General features: G+C 34.6%; 1 protein-coding gene across 1 annotated transcript; it reads right to left on the bottom strand.

Moving 5' to 3' along the window:
• Nucleotides 1-3,290: 3,290 nt before the first annotated feature.
• Nucleotides 3,291-6,833, bottom strand: LOC128167792 (uncharacterized). Its single transcript, XM_052833704.1, has 3 exons — nucleotides 6,278-6,833; nucleotides 4,471-4,623; nucleotides 3,291-4,345 (listed from the first exon to the last, which is right to left on the bottom strand). The coding sequence occupies exons 1-3, from the start codon at nucleotides 6,498-6,500 to the stop codon at nucleotides 3,813-3,815; spliced, it is 909 nt and encodes a 302-aa protein (XP_052689664.1). The 5' UTR covers nucleotides 6,501-6,833; the 3' UTR covers nucleotides 3,291-3,812.
• Nucleotides 6,834-17,050: the final 10,217 nt, after the last annotated feature.

Here is a 17,050-nt window from a genome sequence, read left to right as displayed (position 1 = left end):
TTTTGTAATAATCTTAACATCGTGTTCATTATGTACTGACATTTGAAGCCACCAGTAAAGCAAGCTTTTTTAAACTTTGACTTAGATATTACTTTTATAGTCACTACATGTGTTCGACTTCATACTGGTTAATAGTTGTCTTAAGTCAACTGAAGTTATAATGGTATGATTCATGATCACACCATACATTTGAAAGTCTGCATTAATCTAAAATATTTTTTAAAGAGCATAGCCACGGATAACATCTGTCCCTTCTCAGAAAAGTACGCATACATACATGTATGTAATTTTGCTTAATTTGTTTTCACTGCTATTGATAATGTTGGCCCAGAATGAAATCATTCTAGTAAAAATGGTTATATACAGAGGAAATCGTCCAGTTTCACCATATACCATGTAACTAGGTGTACAACTTTTCAGATTAAGTATATGTTTCAAATATTTTAAATGGACACGTTCAATAATCTCAATATAGTCATAACCCCAAACTTCACATGCATACAATAAAACTGGTACTACAACAACTTTATCAAATAAATCTAATTGACAATCAATAGGTAATTATTAAAAGTTCTTATCTTCCTACATTGATTTCTGTGCTTGCTCACTTAGCCGGTTTTTTTTTTTTTTTTTTTGTTTTTTTTTGGGGGGGGGGGGTGGTGGGGTTTTTTTGGGGGGGGTTTGTATTTTTTTTTGGTTTTTTATTTTTTTGCTTTGTTAAATGTACCTGTTCTTGAAAAATTACATTAAGATAATTAAATTTCTTAACTATTTCAATAGGTAAACCATTATAAGAAAAGACATTTGGGTTGACGACCTTTACAGAATAAAACAATTTTTGTTTTACTAATATTCACAGTGAGTTTCCGTATATCACAATATTTATATAATTTATTAAGGGCAAACTGTAAATCGTTTGCAGACTCAGCTAAAATCACAGTATCGTCTGCATAAAACAGGATAAACAATTGTATGTACCATTTATTAGGACCCTGCTCTCCGGGCGCCCTACAGTGATCAGTCTGTCCGTCCGTCTGTTCATCCAGGATCATAATTATCAATTCCCTCAGTAACTGTAGACAGGCCAGTTTCGTTTTTATTGAACAAATAATCTTCTAGATCATTAATATACAAGGAAAACAAGAATGGAGATAAATTTTCTCCTTGTCGACACCGACATTACAAGTAAAAAGATTAGATGGAAACAATTAATGCATATTTTTATTTTATACCTTTGTACATATTTTTATGTATGTAAAACATTTACCATTTATTCCACTTTTAAGAAGTTTGTACCAGAGCCCATCCTGCATACTGTATCAAAAGCTTGTTTGAAATCTACAAATGCAGAGAATAATTTCTTTTTACTGTTGATCAGTGTATGAGTTAAAAACTGCAAAGGTTAAAACGTTATGTTGTATTTTTTAAATCCATCATATATTTACATTCACATTCTTTCTCCCTTATTAAATTGCATTGATCGGTTTGAGTGATATATACGAATATTTACATTTTCAACTGTCTTTGGGATAACATTACGAATCAATTTTGAAGCCTATAACCCAATAATTTCATAAAAAGCTGAGCGACACATTATAGCATAACCGATAGGCGGTATTGGCTGCACCGCGTAGTAACACATAGCATGTGCTACATGAAAAAAAAAAACAGTAATTTATAAATGTTATTTAAAACTGTACAAATTGGAAATAATATAAAAATAAGTAAGAAGAAATCATTATAAATATTATAAGGTGATGATTTCGGTCGGAGCGTGGTAAAATCTGTCATACGAGACTTTATTGGATTTGACTACGCCCGACCAAAATCATCACCTCATAATACTATAGAATGATTCTTTATTCCTTAATTAACACAGAAGACCAAATCATCAACTCCCCTCCGGAAAATACGGACATCATTATCTAGTTTTTAGTATGCATGAATGTAGTATAAATGCCAATATAAAGCTCCTTCTTTTTCTTGTACTCCCATCCCCATATTTGGCTATTGAACTGTAAATCAGTCATTTGAACCCGTTACCTTACTCGATTAACTTTGTATATTTTAGAAACCGTTTTTTAAAGCATTGTATGAGGACAGTGCCACACACTGCCTTGTTTACGTAAACTCCCTTACTGACTCACATTAAAGATTTTATTACATGTAATTATATTTATGAGAACATGTAACTAATGATAAAAAAAACACATCGGAGTTGTACCTCGCCTGATGATCAACAGTCAAGCATATCGTCTACAATGTTTTATTAATTAGGCAAAGATTGGCTTCGATCTAAAGATGAAGCCATCATTTATCTCTGCCAGTTGGATCAATTGTTCATTACGACATCCGTTCCTTCTGATGCTAATATCACACGAACAAAGGGCTCTCATAAAATGCACAGTCTGTGCGATAATCAATATTGGATGTTGTAAAGGAACAGGTGAAGTTTTTACACACTCGTCTCCGTCAAACCTCGACAAAGTTCACTTAACATAAAGATATGAATATACAAATCAATTCAAAATGCACCATATGACACTTTCTATACGCAACACAACAAAATCAAGCATATATGATAATATTAATATTTCATAACCAAAGTACTGGATGTAACTTTATGATGGACGGACTGTATCTGTGTGTACATACTGTACTAGATTTTTGTTGGAATAAGACTTTTCATTATAACGTCAAAAGGAAATCATGAAAAAATTATATCTCTTCGCAAAATCAAATAAATCCTCTAGCAAAAATCCCAGTATATTTGATGACGTCATATAGCTTTCGGTTTTCTTATTTAGTAAATGTTTGTTTTCGGGTTCGAAATTGGGCTATTTATATGATAGTATCTTTGGCGAATTGCCTGTCCTAAGTGAGGACTTTACTTTTTTAAAAAGCATGGCTAAAATTGTAGACTTTAGGGTTCTTTTATGAGCGGTCCTTTTCATTCCATATTCTTTTCTGGTCGATGGGGTGTAATATTTATCTAAATGGTTAAATAAATGATAGAATTTAAGATACACCGCCCACTTTGGGCACTTTCGTCCAATGTGTCACAGATAAGATGTGGGACTTGCATATTTCTTTGTGTACTTTCTAGATAAATGATAAGTTCGTGTGGTGTTACGTACGATAACTCGGGGCCAAAGCTTCCTCAGTATCGGTATACCAGGCAGGCTCCCGTGGGCTGTATTTTGGTGATTATATGCAAAGGATTATACACGGGGAATTAAATACATTCAAATCCCTTGTAATGTAAATGTGTAAAAAATATTTCTTAACCATTCAAATATATTTCATTTAATAAATGTATGTATCAAATAAATGTACAAAACGTCTCAAAATATATAATTATAAAATAAAAAAAATTAAGTCATTTTTCTGTTGCAAAAATAACACACATCGGACACAGAGCGTTATATTAGCGTCCGCTTTCAAGCCAACATTTAATTTGTCCTGTGTGATTGGGTGTTATTTCTATTTATGATTACAGTTTACAGTATGTTTGTCACTCGCAAATAAGTAAAATGATATTCAATATCGAAATGGTATAGAAGCACACAACTCTCTTATTCAGCTATTCATCTGACATTCAATTCTATTGTTCGACTGGCTTGCATTCATTTCTTATATGCGCTGTTGACATCAGATATGTAAAACTTCCTGATCTTGTATAGAAAGTCTCCATACTATATTTACCCGTTCTATTATATATGTACAGATTGCGAACGCTAACGCCAGATGTCGCTAATTGGTAATTTCAATCGCCGCTCCCGCGGGTTCTGTCTCTCCCGGCCCCCTGGGTCTCAGTACCGAGACCCGGAGTTATTGTACGGCCTGTACATATTGTCATTCCTGTATGGATAATCCTGCTTAGATTGGTAACCATTCTTTGATCCTGAATAGTCATTCCTTGATCCTGAATAGTCATACCTAGATCCTGAATAGTCATTTCTAGATTTGCTGTAGTCATTTTTAGAGTTACTACTATATTCGTTTCTAGAATCGTAGCCATATTTCTGAGCATTTCCGGGGACTACATAGTCGTTGCGCCGACTGTCGCTCGTGTAGGCACTGTTGCCGTAGCCATTCTTCCCGTACTCCGCCATCGGATAGGGCGGACTCATATCATCGTCGTCATCGTCATCCATGTTTCTCCACGTGCATGTAGCGATAGCCAGGCAGATGAAAGCGATGAATAGAATAAACCCACCGAGTCCGAACGAAAGGATGGAGTATGGGAAGACTTTGCCATCAATCGCCTTGTGGGACTCCGACACGACAACAATCACGACATAGACATAGGCGAAGGCACCGGCAGTCAAGCCAGCAACCAGGGCTGCAAAAAAGCATGAAGTTTTGTTTTAGATCTTTATTTGTACGACTGCTCATTGGTTTCATTAATAAATGTGAAATCATACCGAAAATCATCTTTCGGATAGGAAAAAACGTAACATTACATACCTCCAAAAAATTGAAAGATGGCGGCTAGTACGTATGGACATTTGCTCTTCACGTTCCCGCATGCGCCGACGATAAGAATGAGGCTGGCAAATAGAGTCAGACCTACCACGACTGAGGTGATGACTTGTATGATGAGGAAGAAATTATTGACAACTGAAAGAAAAATGTAACCAAAGTTAAATAAAAATGAAATTAGTATGTTATGTGGCAATGTTATTGACTTAATTATTACATACCATATACGAATTAACAGTTTTTGTACATTTCCACATCCTTTCATTTTCTAATCAATTCATATTATTATCAAAATCTAGATTGCATGTTAACCATATTTCAGATCGTTTGTCAAAAATAGTTTAATGATGCTAGGTACAAGCATTCAGTTATGAAGTCTCCAAAGGTTTTGTATACAAATGCATTGAACCTGTGCATATGAAATGTCATTATGCATTGCATTGTCAGGTATATCAATATAGGTACTACATGTATTTATTTTGTCGTCTAGAATTTAGGAACTTCCACATCAACAACTGTTTTGGAACAACGCTTTAAGCGTCGTTTTAGGACTTCATTATCGTTAAAGGGCTAGTGTGTGGTTTTCATACACATGTCAGGTATGTAAATGTTTCTCTTGTTGACAAAAACATGAATAATTGAAATACGTATGGGGCCGATCTTATCATAAAATTTTTGTTCAGCAAAATCGGGTCGGTGCATATAAAACAGAGGTCCTTGTTTTAGCAAAAAGAGCTTTCCTTTCGCGCTATGATAAGCTATAGTAACCCACCTAAACACACACATGCACACATGCAATACAATGTACGTAGATAATTTACAATTTCATTAAATACATGCACAAAATCATACTAACAGGAAGGTTGTTCTTATTCGTCCATCAAAATGTCTCACAGTATAGAAATAAGGATTGTTAACTTTAGTATAGGGATTAATTCTCTGGACCTGGAGGAAGGGGGGCTGTTCGGAGTTATCACTGACTAGGTGTTGGTATTAAATATTCATCAAAGCTATGGTATTTTTTTGTTGATCTGATATCAAGCAAACTTTACATATTTATAATATGATTGCCTGTCGATGACACCTACGTTCTTTAAGGTACGATATGACAGATCTTCAAAAATAGCGCGTAGTATAGTTGCAGGGAGGGAAGGGGTGACTGCAGTAAGGGGAGGGGTCTTGTCCACACACAGGTACATGTAAAATCCCACTAGCCACATGTACCATAGGGGTATGAAGACTGCTAGAGGAAACGTGGCGACCAACGTAATATTTCAAAGTCAAGAAGTTTTGTCATTGAATAACTTTACTGAAACTGAAAGTTTGCATATAATTTCACACCTGGGTGCTGTCCAACAAAATTCACTTTTTACATTAGAAGACAAGCCCTCCCACTGATTCACTGACAACGTATGTAAATCAGCAGGGAGCGATCACAAAAAAGACTGAATTGGCAGGAGACTGGGAGAATATATTATATTGTTATATCATAACAAACATCTACAGATATGATTTACACTGTATGTATTCACTGCAGTCAGAGTATCCGTCAGTTTGAATTGATGATAAAGGTCTACAGGAACAACACAGAGTAAATTATTGAAACTTCTTCCTTGTTATGTACATTTACCTGCAGAGCGATATAATTTCTTGAAATAAAAAAATGATAATAAAAGCTATGTTTTCATACACGAAAAGCCAGTATTAGAGAAAATATATAATACATGTTATATGGCATGCTCGCGTTTCTGCCTACCTTTAGAATATACACATGCATGTACCTGATACTTACTTATAGCAGCTGCATCCGCATTTTCCCGTTGTAGGTCATAGTATGAAAAGACAGTACAGTTTCCACTAGATATATCCCCTGGGTTACAGACCAGACCGTAAAACACTCCCAGGTAAAAGTTGGTTCCCACGAACCACCACGGTAAAAGGTACCCGACGGTAATGAAAAACAAGGCCAGCAAAGTCAGAACAAATGCCACTTTCAACACACCTGGCCAAGCCATTTTGTTCAAACGATCACGGGTTTTCTCAAAGTCAAGGATGCACACATTTACAAAGCCAGCCCTGTATCTGATCAGTATTGGGAATTAAAATTCCTTAGCCGATCATATGTGGCAATGGCGGACGATAATTATCCGAAAACGGCAGACGTTGTGTTAGGCAGTCCGACAGAAGATAATGTGGCCAGTCTATGCCTCGCTATCAGTCCTACTATCTTCTGTACACACACTGGCTCCAGGTGAAAGTCACGCCCTTCTTGTTTATAAATTAAACGGCCTCTAGTGAGCTACGTCACATCGAATCTAGTTTTGTTGAATGGTCACCAACCGGAACGGTTTTTTTTTTATCCTTCACTCGGGTCGCTTTACGATATACCTGACTCTCGATTCTATAAAGGGATTCAATGAACCATGGTATCCATTGTTATTACTACGTGTACGGACCTCTGTCGACACCCACGACCTCCCTCCGTTGATGCCTCAACAAATACGGGGACTTTGTCATATATATCATATTTCATTGAATGACATTTTTTAGATACTCGAAATATTCTATATGAAGCTATATTTCCCACACTTGCGTAAAAAATGTATAAAAATTCCGTCATATATATCACATGCCACTGAAAAAAGGTGTGTTAGCAGGAAAGAAAAGGATCGGGTATATCTATGTTGAATTTTTAACATTGTTGAAATATTATAATATGCCATCAAATTGTATTAGGGAATGACAGTTGGAGGATTCAATTGATAAAAAAAAACCATGCTGCAGATTAGCCTTAAGGCAGACTATATAAGAGAAAATCCTTTGTAATTAGTGGGTCAATGTTATCTATCGCCCACAGAATGGATTAACAAAATTATCACCTTTTTGGTTCAACATTGCGCAATCTACCTAATCCGGAATCAGATTAACTCCGAACACTAGAAATTAAACCAACATGGTTACGTTCATTTTTTTTTTTACAAAATTGCATGCATAAAAAAGTCTGAACAACTACATGTATATAGTGAAAATGATTTGTGTGTGACGTTCCTCCTCTTAATGTATAGCAGTTTTGTTTTTACCCCTCACGCATCTTGTTACGACAAAAACCTTATTGTCTCTATAAAACCTTTAATCCAATTACTAGCTTATCTGGAGCCATAAATACTCAGCCCGCCATAGAAAGGTAAGTTGATAAACGGCCAGTAAATATCATAAAGATAAGTTAGAAATTAGGGTTCCATGTTTAATAACTTTACAACATTATTAGTAGAGCTTATGTCAAGATAACACAGGTGGACAGCTCCCATAAATGTCTATATTAATATACACTGTGATACTTAAATACTTACACACAAATTAAGTTAAGTTGATCATAGACCATTCACTTATACATGGCCTATGTAGTTCTATTCTCCTACTTAAGTCATAATTTTCTTATCTACTTTATTCAAAATAAATTTACGATAGATTCGGACATTTGAGGAAATGTAAACTACATGTATGTTTGATCTCTATATAATTAAAGTAATTTATAGAAGATTCGCAGCAGCTAATATATATGCAGTGATAAAAAACGCTAACTACGGTATCGGAGATAAGCGGGTGACCCCTGGCGGGCCCGGGGGAGACATATGTTTGTGATGTTGGCCTCGGTCATTATTTAACTTACTAACTCGCTGTAACAGTCCGCCACAAAAAGGCTGTGTAACCCCATGTACGCCAAATCACACCTACAACTTGACACCGTTTTCTCTCTTTGTAATTAGGGATTTCAAAGAAGAGAGAGAAATCAGACGGAATGGATTTAACATTGCAAGATGACATCAGCCTGAAGTGGTTTATTTTAGATCTAGTGATGCAATAATTTACTTATGACCGAAGTGGAATTTGAAAGAAACTCCATGAACTTTGAAAGAAAGCAGTCCATTTAGCCTCGTGTCGTGAATGCGAGAGGTGCGAAGTTCTGGGGGTGCCTCGGGCGGGGTGTCAAATGGAGACGTTCTGTACTAACACTGTATCAGACCAGTGATTATCGCTTCATTTACATATTTGTATTGTATTTCTAGGCTGGATTCTATTTCGACCAGCCTGAATTCCGAGATCGTATTGAGGAACGAATATGTCAGCTTTATAAATAACTCCGAGTATAAACCAAGAGACGGGTTATTTAAAACAAATATATGCATATTATATATATGGGTAGGGGTGAATGATTGAACAGCATTATGCAATAATTATTCTATGACTAGACAGGCGAATTTCTGTATTATCCTGTAAAAAGTACATATATACATGTAATTTGGTTTCTTTGTCAGATTTCTCTTTTGAGTTTTAAATCAAAGTTCAAACGTGCTAATTTGCCTTTTGAACTTTAAACATCCATAAAGTGTACTTTTTCTACTTAAATTATAGGTAAAGTGCTTCTTTATTTTTTTAAAAATTATTTAAAGTTGTATTTTTGAATAAATTGCGTCGATAGTTGTATAGATATTACAGAAATCGTGGCGTTCATGCTTGTGTATAATAATTATTACATACATCCAGTCTTTGTGTATAATAATTATTACATACATCCAGTCTTTGTGTATAATAATTATTACATACATCCAGTCTTTGTATATAATAATTATTACACACATCCAGTCTTTGTGTATAATAATTATTACATACATCCAGTCTTTAATTGTTATCTATCCCATGGTCAAGGACAATAGGGTCACCTGAAATTTTTAGTTTTAATTTTGTTCAAAATTCTTGACATTTCCCCAAACCAGTGAGGCGTGCTTTTAATTGGTGCTATATTTTGCCACATATAAGACTAATATACAAATTAAGATGACAGCTCGTTGCATACAAAGATCACACCTTCTTCTGGTGTCGCCCTTGATCATTTATCATAACGGGGATTCGGGACATCTTTGCACCATCATTACAGCTCGGTTAAATAATGACCATCACCATTCGTGTTCACATGGCGTTTAGTGGGCTTCGTACAACACATTAACGTCCAGGCTGACTGTCCGACTGTCACAAAGCTCCTAATGGTTTTAATTAAAAGATTCATAGACTGTTCAAGAAACTGCGAGAAAGAGAAATTTTTATTTTGAAGTTTTGCTTGATAACCTACAAGATGCATAGAGAGCGATGCGTGGATTAATGTGTCATTTTGTACCCCACCCTCATTGTAAACAAAAGTGCAGGCAATTTTATTCTTTTGTAACATACACATTTTTATAGATAAAGTCATGCAAATGTATCCAATTATGTTTTCAAACATTGAATACGGAAAAAAATCCGCTCGTCATCATCGCTAAAAACTTTCTTTTATTGTTCTTAAAATTGAGATGTAACGCGGTTGCTTTACCGGAGAGTCACTACGATACACTTAATGCACATTTTCATCCATGACAAAATGATTATGAAAACAAAGCAAAAAGAGCGTATTTGAGATGTCCGTACAAAGAAGGGTGGATTTTAGAGGTCATGAAGAAAAGGCACTAATAGAGGTCAAATTCCGGTGAACATAAATCCAGACACACCCAGGTAACAAACCTGGAGAGATCAAATTTCTACTACCTGAGTTATATTATAATTATATGCTTTCAAACTTTTTACAATTAGAATGTTTACGTTCGATTCGTTCATAACCATTAACTAGTTAAGTAATGCAAGTAGAGATACGATGGAGAGTGAACGATTGAGCAGTGTCAGAAGTTATTTGTTGCGTAAAAATATCCTTCAGTATTTTTTCAGTAACTTAATAACGCGAGATATTTCTTTAGAAATCAAAATTTAAAATCAAGTCATGCAAACCATCGCATGCCAGTTCACAATAATGGTATACATGTTTTGCATGCAAGCACACACAAAAACTCAATGTTCAGTGACTAACAATTTGTCTGGAAATTGAGTCACATTGTTACCATCGGCCCTTTCAAAATCTTTATGCACGATTAAAATGCGCCCATTTGATATGATATAAAAAGATAAAGTAATTAAACGAGCTCAATTTATAACATGAGATAAACGGTTAATTAGTTTAAGAAAATATTGAGAGAGAGAGAGAGAGAGAGAGAGAGAGAGAGATGCCTGTGGCTATGTTATTGTGACCTTATTTGAAAGAGAAAGGCTAACGCTCTTTATTTTGCAAAGTCTATCGATCATCATTCATCGATAGACTAGATACTGTCTTATATATAAAATTCATCGAGTCACTAAATATGAAAGTTCACCTGTCATGACCTGTTTCAATTTGTGAGTCAAAGGGTCAAAGATAAACAAATGTTCCATCCGTGTCTATTATTTCCCAACATTTATATAAATTAACAGCTATTAGTTACCTCAGCTTTACACAAAACATTGGTTGAAAATGACATGTGGATGAACAATGTCGAATGTCAAAAGGTCAAAGTTTAAACAGTTCATTCTTAATTAAATGTAGGGAAAAGACGCTTGAGTAAGTAGAATACAAAGTACAACCATGTATCTCATTTAATGCTGCAAAGTAATGTGGTCCTACAGTCAGTGAAGATAGGGAGAATGTGATGCAAGCAGAGACAGCAATGATGCTCGTTATGAAATATTTAGAAGTTCATGAAAACAAAATCATTCAGAGACTCACTTAAAAAAAGACTTGTGGTTTAGCCTTCCAGATATCCTAAATACTACTGGTTTGGTTTTACTTACATTTACAGATAATTGTAAAACAGACGATTGTTGTCATGGCGTCAACGGAATTTAACCTTTTTGTTCCTAAACTTAGCATGCAGAATTTTTTTCAGTTTAAGTTTAGATTAGATTAGTTCAGATTAAGTTATCAGTCTTCATTTTATAAAAAGGACTCGAGGACATGAAACTTACATTACCTAGTAAAAGTGAGTGGAAAAGCTCAAAAAGAGGAGTAGAAAAGCTCAAAAAAGAGGAGTGAATATCCTTTAGCCTACCTTCAGTCTTATGCACATTCGGGTGCAACAATGACAAAGGAAATAAGTGAAGAAAAAAAAAACATATTTCCTCTTTTTCTGGTAGGCAGTTTGGGTCACATCTAACCTAAAAATTCTCCATCATTTATTAATTATACTCATAATTTTACATTTTAAAAAGCCAAAAAAAAAATTATTCAGTAAATTAAGGGAAAAGTACATAATATAGAGTTTATTAAGGAACTATATATATTTTGTAGCGGAAAATTTTCGGGAAGATGTTTTTAATACATAGTTGTAGTTTCCTAATTTTTAGTGCAGAACAAACTCTCAGATAGTCTGTGCATTAAGATATCTTTATTTTGTTCCAAAATATCTTTGAACAATTTTTTTTTAATATTTCTAACCACATATATTGGCATATTTACTAATATTTCATAAAAGTCAAGAGGGAATTGCTTAAATTGTTGTCTAAAATTAGCTTATTTCATGCCATATCTAAAATTTTACTTAAGAACATTTTCTTTATAGTTTTTTTCATTTTATTTATTTTAAATAAAATATACTGTATTTGATGCCATGGTTCATTCCGATAATAAAAAGATAGAGGAAAAAGCGATTTATGATATCTACAAGCTGCATCATCCGTGCAGAAAGGTCATGTTAAATGCACTGTAGCACAAAAAGAAGCATATAGACGCCAAGTTTTTGTTCTAAAAATACTTAAGAGAACAACTTTAAGACTTTTGATCGCATGATCCAACCTCCTATATAAACGGACAAATATTTTGTTAGGATGAAAAAAGAAGCCAAAAAGTCGGCGGCGATTTTGCATTGCAAATAGCAAACAGTCTTAAAGAGTCCAATGACACATGTAGTTTGATAAAAATGTGCAGGGTGTTCGAGAACGTCGACGTCCTATTAGATTGACGTCAGAATTTACCATTATACACCTCTGCAAGAAATCCTCTGCAGTATCTACAGCTATAGTTTCTTCTGCTTATAGGTCAAATGAGATCAATGTTATCGAACAAATCTTTGGTGGGTTTTTTCAATTTCAGTTGTACTATATGAACAGGTATGTATATTTTTGTATGAAAAATCTTCAAAAAGTGATGGTAATGAAAACCTTGGACAGATTACATACATAGATAATATGTACGTAACCTGTCCAAAGTTTTCATTATATACATGTATTGGTTTTATAGGTCTGGTCAGATTGACGTTAAATAGAATGACGGAGTATGTCTGTCTTTTTCTGTCCGTATATTAACAGTTTGTATGCAAGATACTGAATATACCAAAAAGGCTCTGAGTATACAATGTATACAATATATAATGTTTGTTACATTGTACAAGGGTTTATTATTGCAAGAGGAACACATTCTTAATTTCAGAGAAACTCAATGGGTATTTTCTTCTGATGTTCGAGAAACTCTTGTTTTGTTTGCAGTATGTCCTTTCTTCGTCATTTCCTTTATTTTTTTCACTTTTGATAGTATTCTTTATGCTCAAAAGCATCATAGTCGATCAAAGTTGATTCCTTGCGTCTTAAGAATCACATAAACATTAGGTTGCAATTACAAATAGCTGCCTACCATATCAGTTTATTTATAATTTACAAACGCTTGCGTTTATAATCGATGCAAAATACGGACTTAATAAACCCATGCAATCGGGGAACGAAACCAAACAGTTCCCTTTTGTTAACACGCTCATAACGCGCGAGCTTTCAGTGTTTTCGTGTGTTACATGTAACATACATAAATTATATTAATTTACTTCGAATATTTTCATCTTTGTTAATGGTGTAAATAAGCGACAGTCTTTTATATTAAGATAATTGTTCTGTACGAAAAATTTGATACTGTAATCGCCAGAAAATCGGACAAAGCAGCTTTTATTTAATATATTTAATAAATTATGTATGATGTGAATAAGGATGATAATAACATAACCCTTTTATGGTTCCTAAAATATGGCAATATAAACACAACTTTAATTAATAAAATTCAGTTGGTTTTATTGCGACATTCCTTTCTATTCGCGAAATGTTACATGTCGACCAGTGCATTATTGGCATATGCTTCGCAGATTATAAAGCGTAAACTGCCCCAATCTAGGTTATTTAAGCATTGAATCATTATTTTTCTAAAATTTAAAACGCTGTGCACTATTTTTGTCAGCATAATTCGGCTGTTCCAATGGCTCTTCCGTTAATTTCGTATAACTCGTTGAATAAGACAGAGCTTTTCAAAAATAAATCATATTTTCGGGAATGAAATAAATGTTAAAAAAAAGTAAATATAAGCATTGAATCATTATTTTTTGAAAGATGTGGTCTCATAACTGCAACGGTGTGTGCATACCAATTGAATAACGCGCGCTAGCGCGTTAAGATAATTTGTTTATAATAAGATATGATTTATTTTTGAAAAGCTCTGTCTTATTCAACGAGTTATACGAAATTAACGGAAGAGCCATTGGAACAGCCGAATTATGCTGACAAAAATAGTGCACAGCGTTTTAAATTCTAATAACCCAATTTTATTTTTCTTTATGTAATTGAATGAATATTCTTTTGGTATACTAAGAAATTAATCAATTGAATTCATTTAACCGTCAAAATATATTTACATCAATGAACTATTAATCAGCGGAAGTATAATATCAGGTCGTGATCCGGTTTGAAGTGGCGAGAAGAGTCAGTTCATGTTCTTCGAGAAATACTGAAGGAATACTGAATCTATTCATACGCACTAGGTCTTCTGTGTTATGCGTAATTATCACTCAAATCAACCAATGCAATTTGATAGAGGGAAAGAAGGTGAATGTAAATATACTCGTATATCTTGGGTAGACATTGAGTTCATTATTTTATATAACATTATTGGTATTTTCTGACGTATTTTATGACTTCACAGTACATGCATATATTACTACATTTGCTATATCTTAACAACTGGAGCCACAGAGACCAATTTATGCATTCTGCGTTTTACAGGAATATGTTAAATCCTGAAACTACATGTGCCGTTAAATATAAATTGAATTTTGGTTTGTTTGTTGTTAGTTGGTTTGTTTGTTGTTTTTCATTTACACAGAATCAATATTAGGATTTCAAGTTCAGAGATAATGAATTCAGTTCTATATTTCATTTCAAATAATGGCATACTAATATCTTGAGTAAGGTGCATGTTTACACTGAACATTTAAAACAGTGAGTGGGAATGTTTTTATATGGTACATAAAATGTATTCTACAGATAAGAAACATATTAAGAGGCCCATGGGCCACATCGCTCACCTGATGAACAATAGGTATGATAAATCAGCTTAATGGAGTCATAATACAAACTATCTGGACAATGTACAATAATACATGTAGATCCTGTATAAATAAAATCCATTTTCCCCTGGATATTCTTATGTTTATAATCATTAGTCCCTTTTCTAACAGGATGATTTTATAGTCATATCATATGTTGAGTATTGCAGTTCTCAAAAAGATCCTTAACAATAGTTTATATACGGGATATAAACCTACATCAAACTCTGAACCTTCTTGTGAGGCCAAAGAATTGTCCTGGGGCCTAAGTCTTTACAATCATAAAGAATCATTCTGATTTTTAAAGATTTACCCTATATATTCATTTGTTAAACTTTGATCCCCTATTGTGGCCCCACCCTACCCCTGGGGATCATGTTTTTCACAACTTTGAATCTACACTACCTGAGGATGCTTTCACACAAGTTTCAGCTTTGCTGGCTGATTAGTTTCTGAGTAAAAGATTTTTAAAGATTTACTCTATATATTCCTATGTTAAACTTTGAACCCCCATTGTGGCCCAAACCTACCCCCGGGGGTCATGATTTTCACAACTTTGAATCTACACTACCTGGGGATGCTTCCACACAAGTTTCAGCTTTGCTGGCTGATTAGTTTCTGAGAAGAAGATTTTTAAAGATTTACTCTATATATTCCTATGTAAAATTTCGACCCCCCATTGTGGCCCCATCCTACCCGCGGGCGTCATGATTTTCACAACTTTGTATCTACACTAGCTGAGGATGCTGTCACACAAGTTTCAGTTTTTCTGTTCTTATCGTTCATGAGAAGAAGATTTTTATATATTTACTCTGTATATTCCTATGTAAAATCTCGACCCCCCATTGTGGCCCCACCCTACCCGCGGGCGTCATGATTTTCACAACTTTGAATTTACACTACCTGAGGATGCTTTCACACAAGTTTCAGCTTTGCTGGCTGATTAGTTTCTGAGAAGAAGATTTTAAAAGATTTACTCTATATATTCCTATGTAAAACCTCGATCCCCTATTGTGGCCCCACCCTACCCTCGGGGGTCATAATTTTCACAACTTTGAATTTACACTACCTGAGGATGCCTTCACACAAGTTTCAGCTTTGCTGGCTGATTCGTTTCTGAGAAGAAGATTTTTAAAGATTTACTCTATATATTCCTATGTAAAACTTCGATCACCCATTGTGGCATCACCCTACCAACGGGGGTCATAATTTTCACAACTTTGAATTAACACTACCTGAGGATGCCTTCACACAAGTTTCAGCTTTACTGGCTGATTAGTTTCTGAGAAGAATATTTTTAAAGATTTACTCTATATATTCCTATGTAAAAATTCGACCCCCCCCCCATTGTGGCCCCACCCTACTCGCGGGCGTCATGATTTTCACAACGTTGTATCAACACTAGCTGAGGATGCTTTCACACAAGTTTCAGCTTTCATGGTCTTATGGTTCATGAGAAGAAGATTTTTAAAGATTTACTCTATATATTCCTATGTAAAACTTCGATCCCCCATTGTGGCCCTACCATACCCGCGGGGGTCATGATTTTTACAACTTTAAATCTACACTACCTTAGGATGCTTCCACACAATTGTCAGCTTTCCTGGCCGATTAGTTTCTGAGAAGAAGATTTTTAAAGATTTACTCTATATATTCCTATGTTAAAATTCGACCCCCCATAGTGGCCCCACCCTACCACTGGGGGTCATGATTTTCACAATTTTGTATCTACACTAGCTGAGGATGCTTTCACACAAGTTTCAGCTTTCCTGGTCTAATGGTTCATGAGAAGAAGATTTTTGAAAATTTCTCGAAAAATTTCATAAATTCCTAATTATCTCCTTTTGCAAAAGGGCGTGATCCTTAATTTTCACAACTTTGAATTCCCTTAGGCTAAGGATGCTTTGTGCAAAGTTTGGTTGAAATTGGCCAAGTGGTTCTTGAGAAGATGTTGAAAATGTGAAAAGTTTACAGACGGACAGACGGACAGACAGACGGACGACAGACAAAATGTGATCAGAATAGCTCACGAGCTTTCAGCTCAGGTGAGCTAAAAACAAAATTTATACCAGTTATTCTATTGTTTTGAATTTCATCACAAAATTGGCCATAAATTAAAATCTTTATCAAAGCAAATACAACAGGGGTAAATAATTCTTTTAATCACACATGTAAACATATCTAAACACTGGAGTGTTATACCTTATATAAAGTTTTAACAAGTTAGCTAATGCATAGCTATCAGCAAAGCACAATCATATATTCAAAGTGTTTACTAGTAAGCAATCATTACATGACAATCATATTTTCAATGA

This window comes from Crassostrea angulata, chromosome 10 (genome assembly GCF_025612915.1).
Source record: "Crassostrea angulata isolate pt1a10 chromosome 10, ASM2561291v2, whole genome shotgun sequence".
In the NCBI taxonomy this organism is placed as follows: domain Eukaryota; kingdom Metazoa; phylum Mollusca; class Bivalvia; order Ostreida; family Ostreidae; genus Magallana; species Magallana angulata.
Note: the sequence above shows the minus strand (reverse complement) of the source record. Positions and strands in the feature narration are given on the sequence as shown.

What these genes read in the sequence shown, in the direction of transcription:
- LOC128167792 (XM_052833704.1), bottom strand. Translation starts at nt 6,500, where the DNA reads ATGGCTTGGCCAGGTGTGTTGAAAGTGGCATTTGTTCTGACTTTGCTG. An exon ending in TGCGGATGCAGCTGCTATAA is followed by an intron (nt 4,624 to 6,277) that starts GTAAGTATCAGG and finishes TTTTTCTTTCAG; the next exon opens with TTGTCAATAATTTCTTCCTC. An exon ending in CATCTTTCAATTTTTTGGAG is followed by an intron (nt 4,346 to 4,470) that starts GTATGTAATGTT and finishes GCTTTTTTGCAG; the next exon opens with CCCTGGTTGCTGGCTTGACT.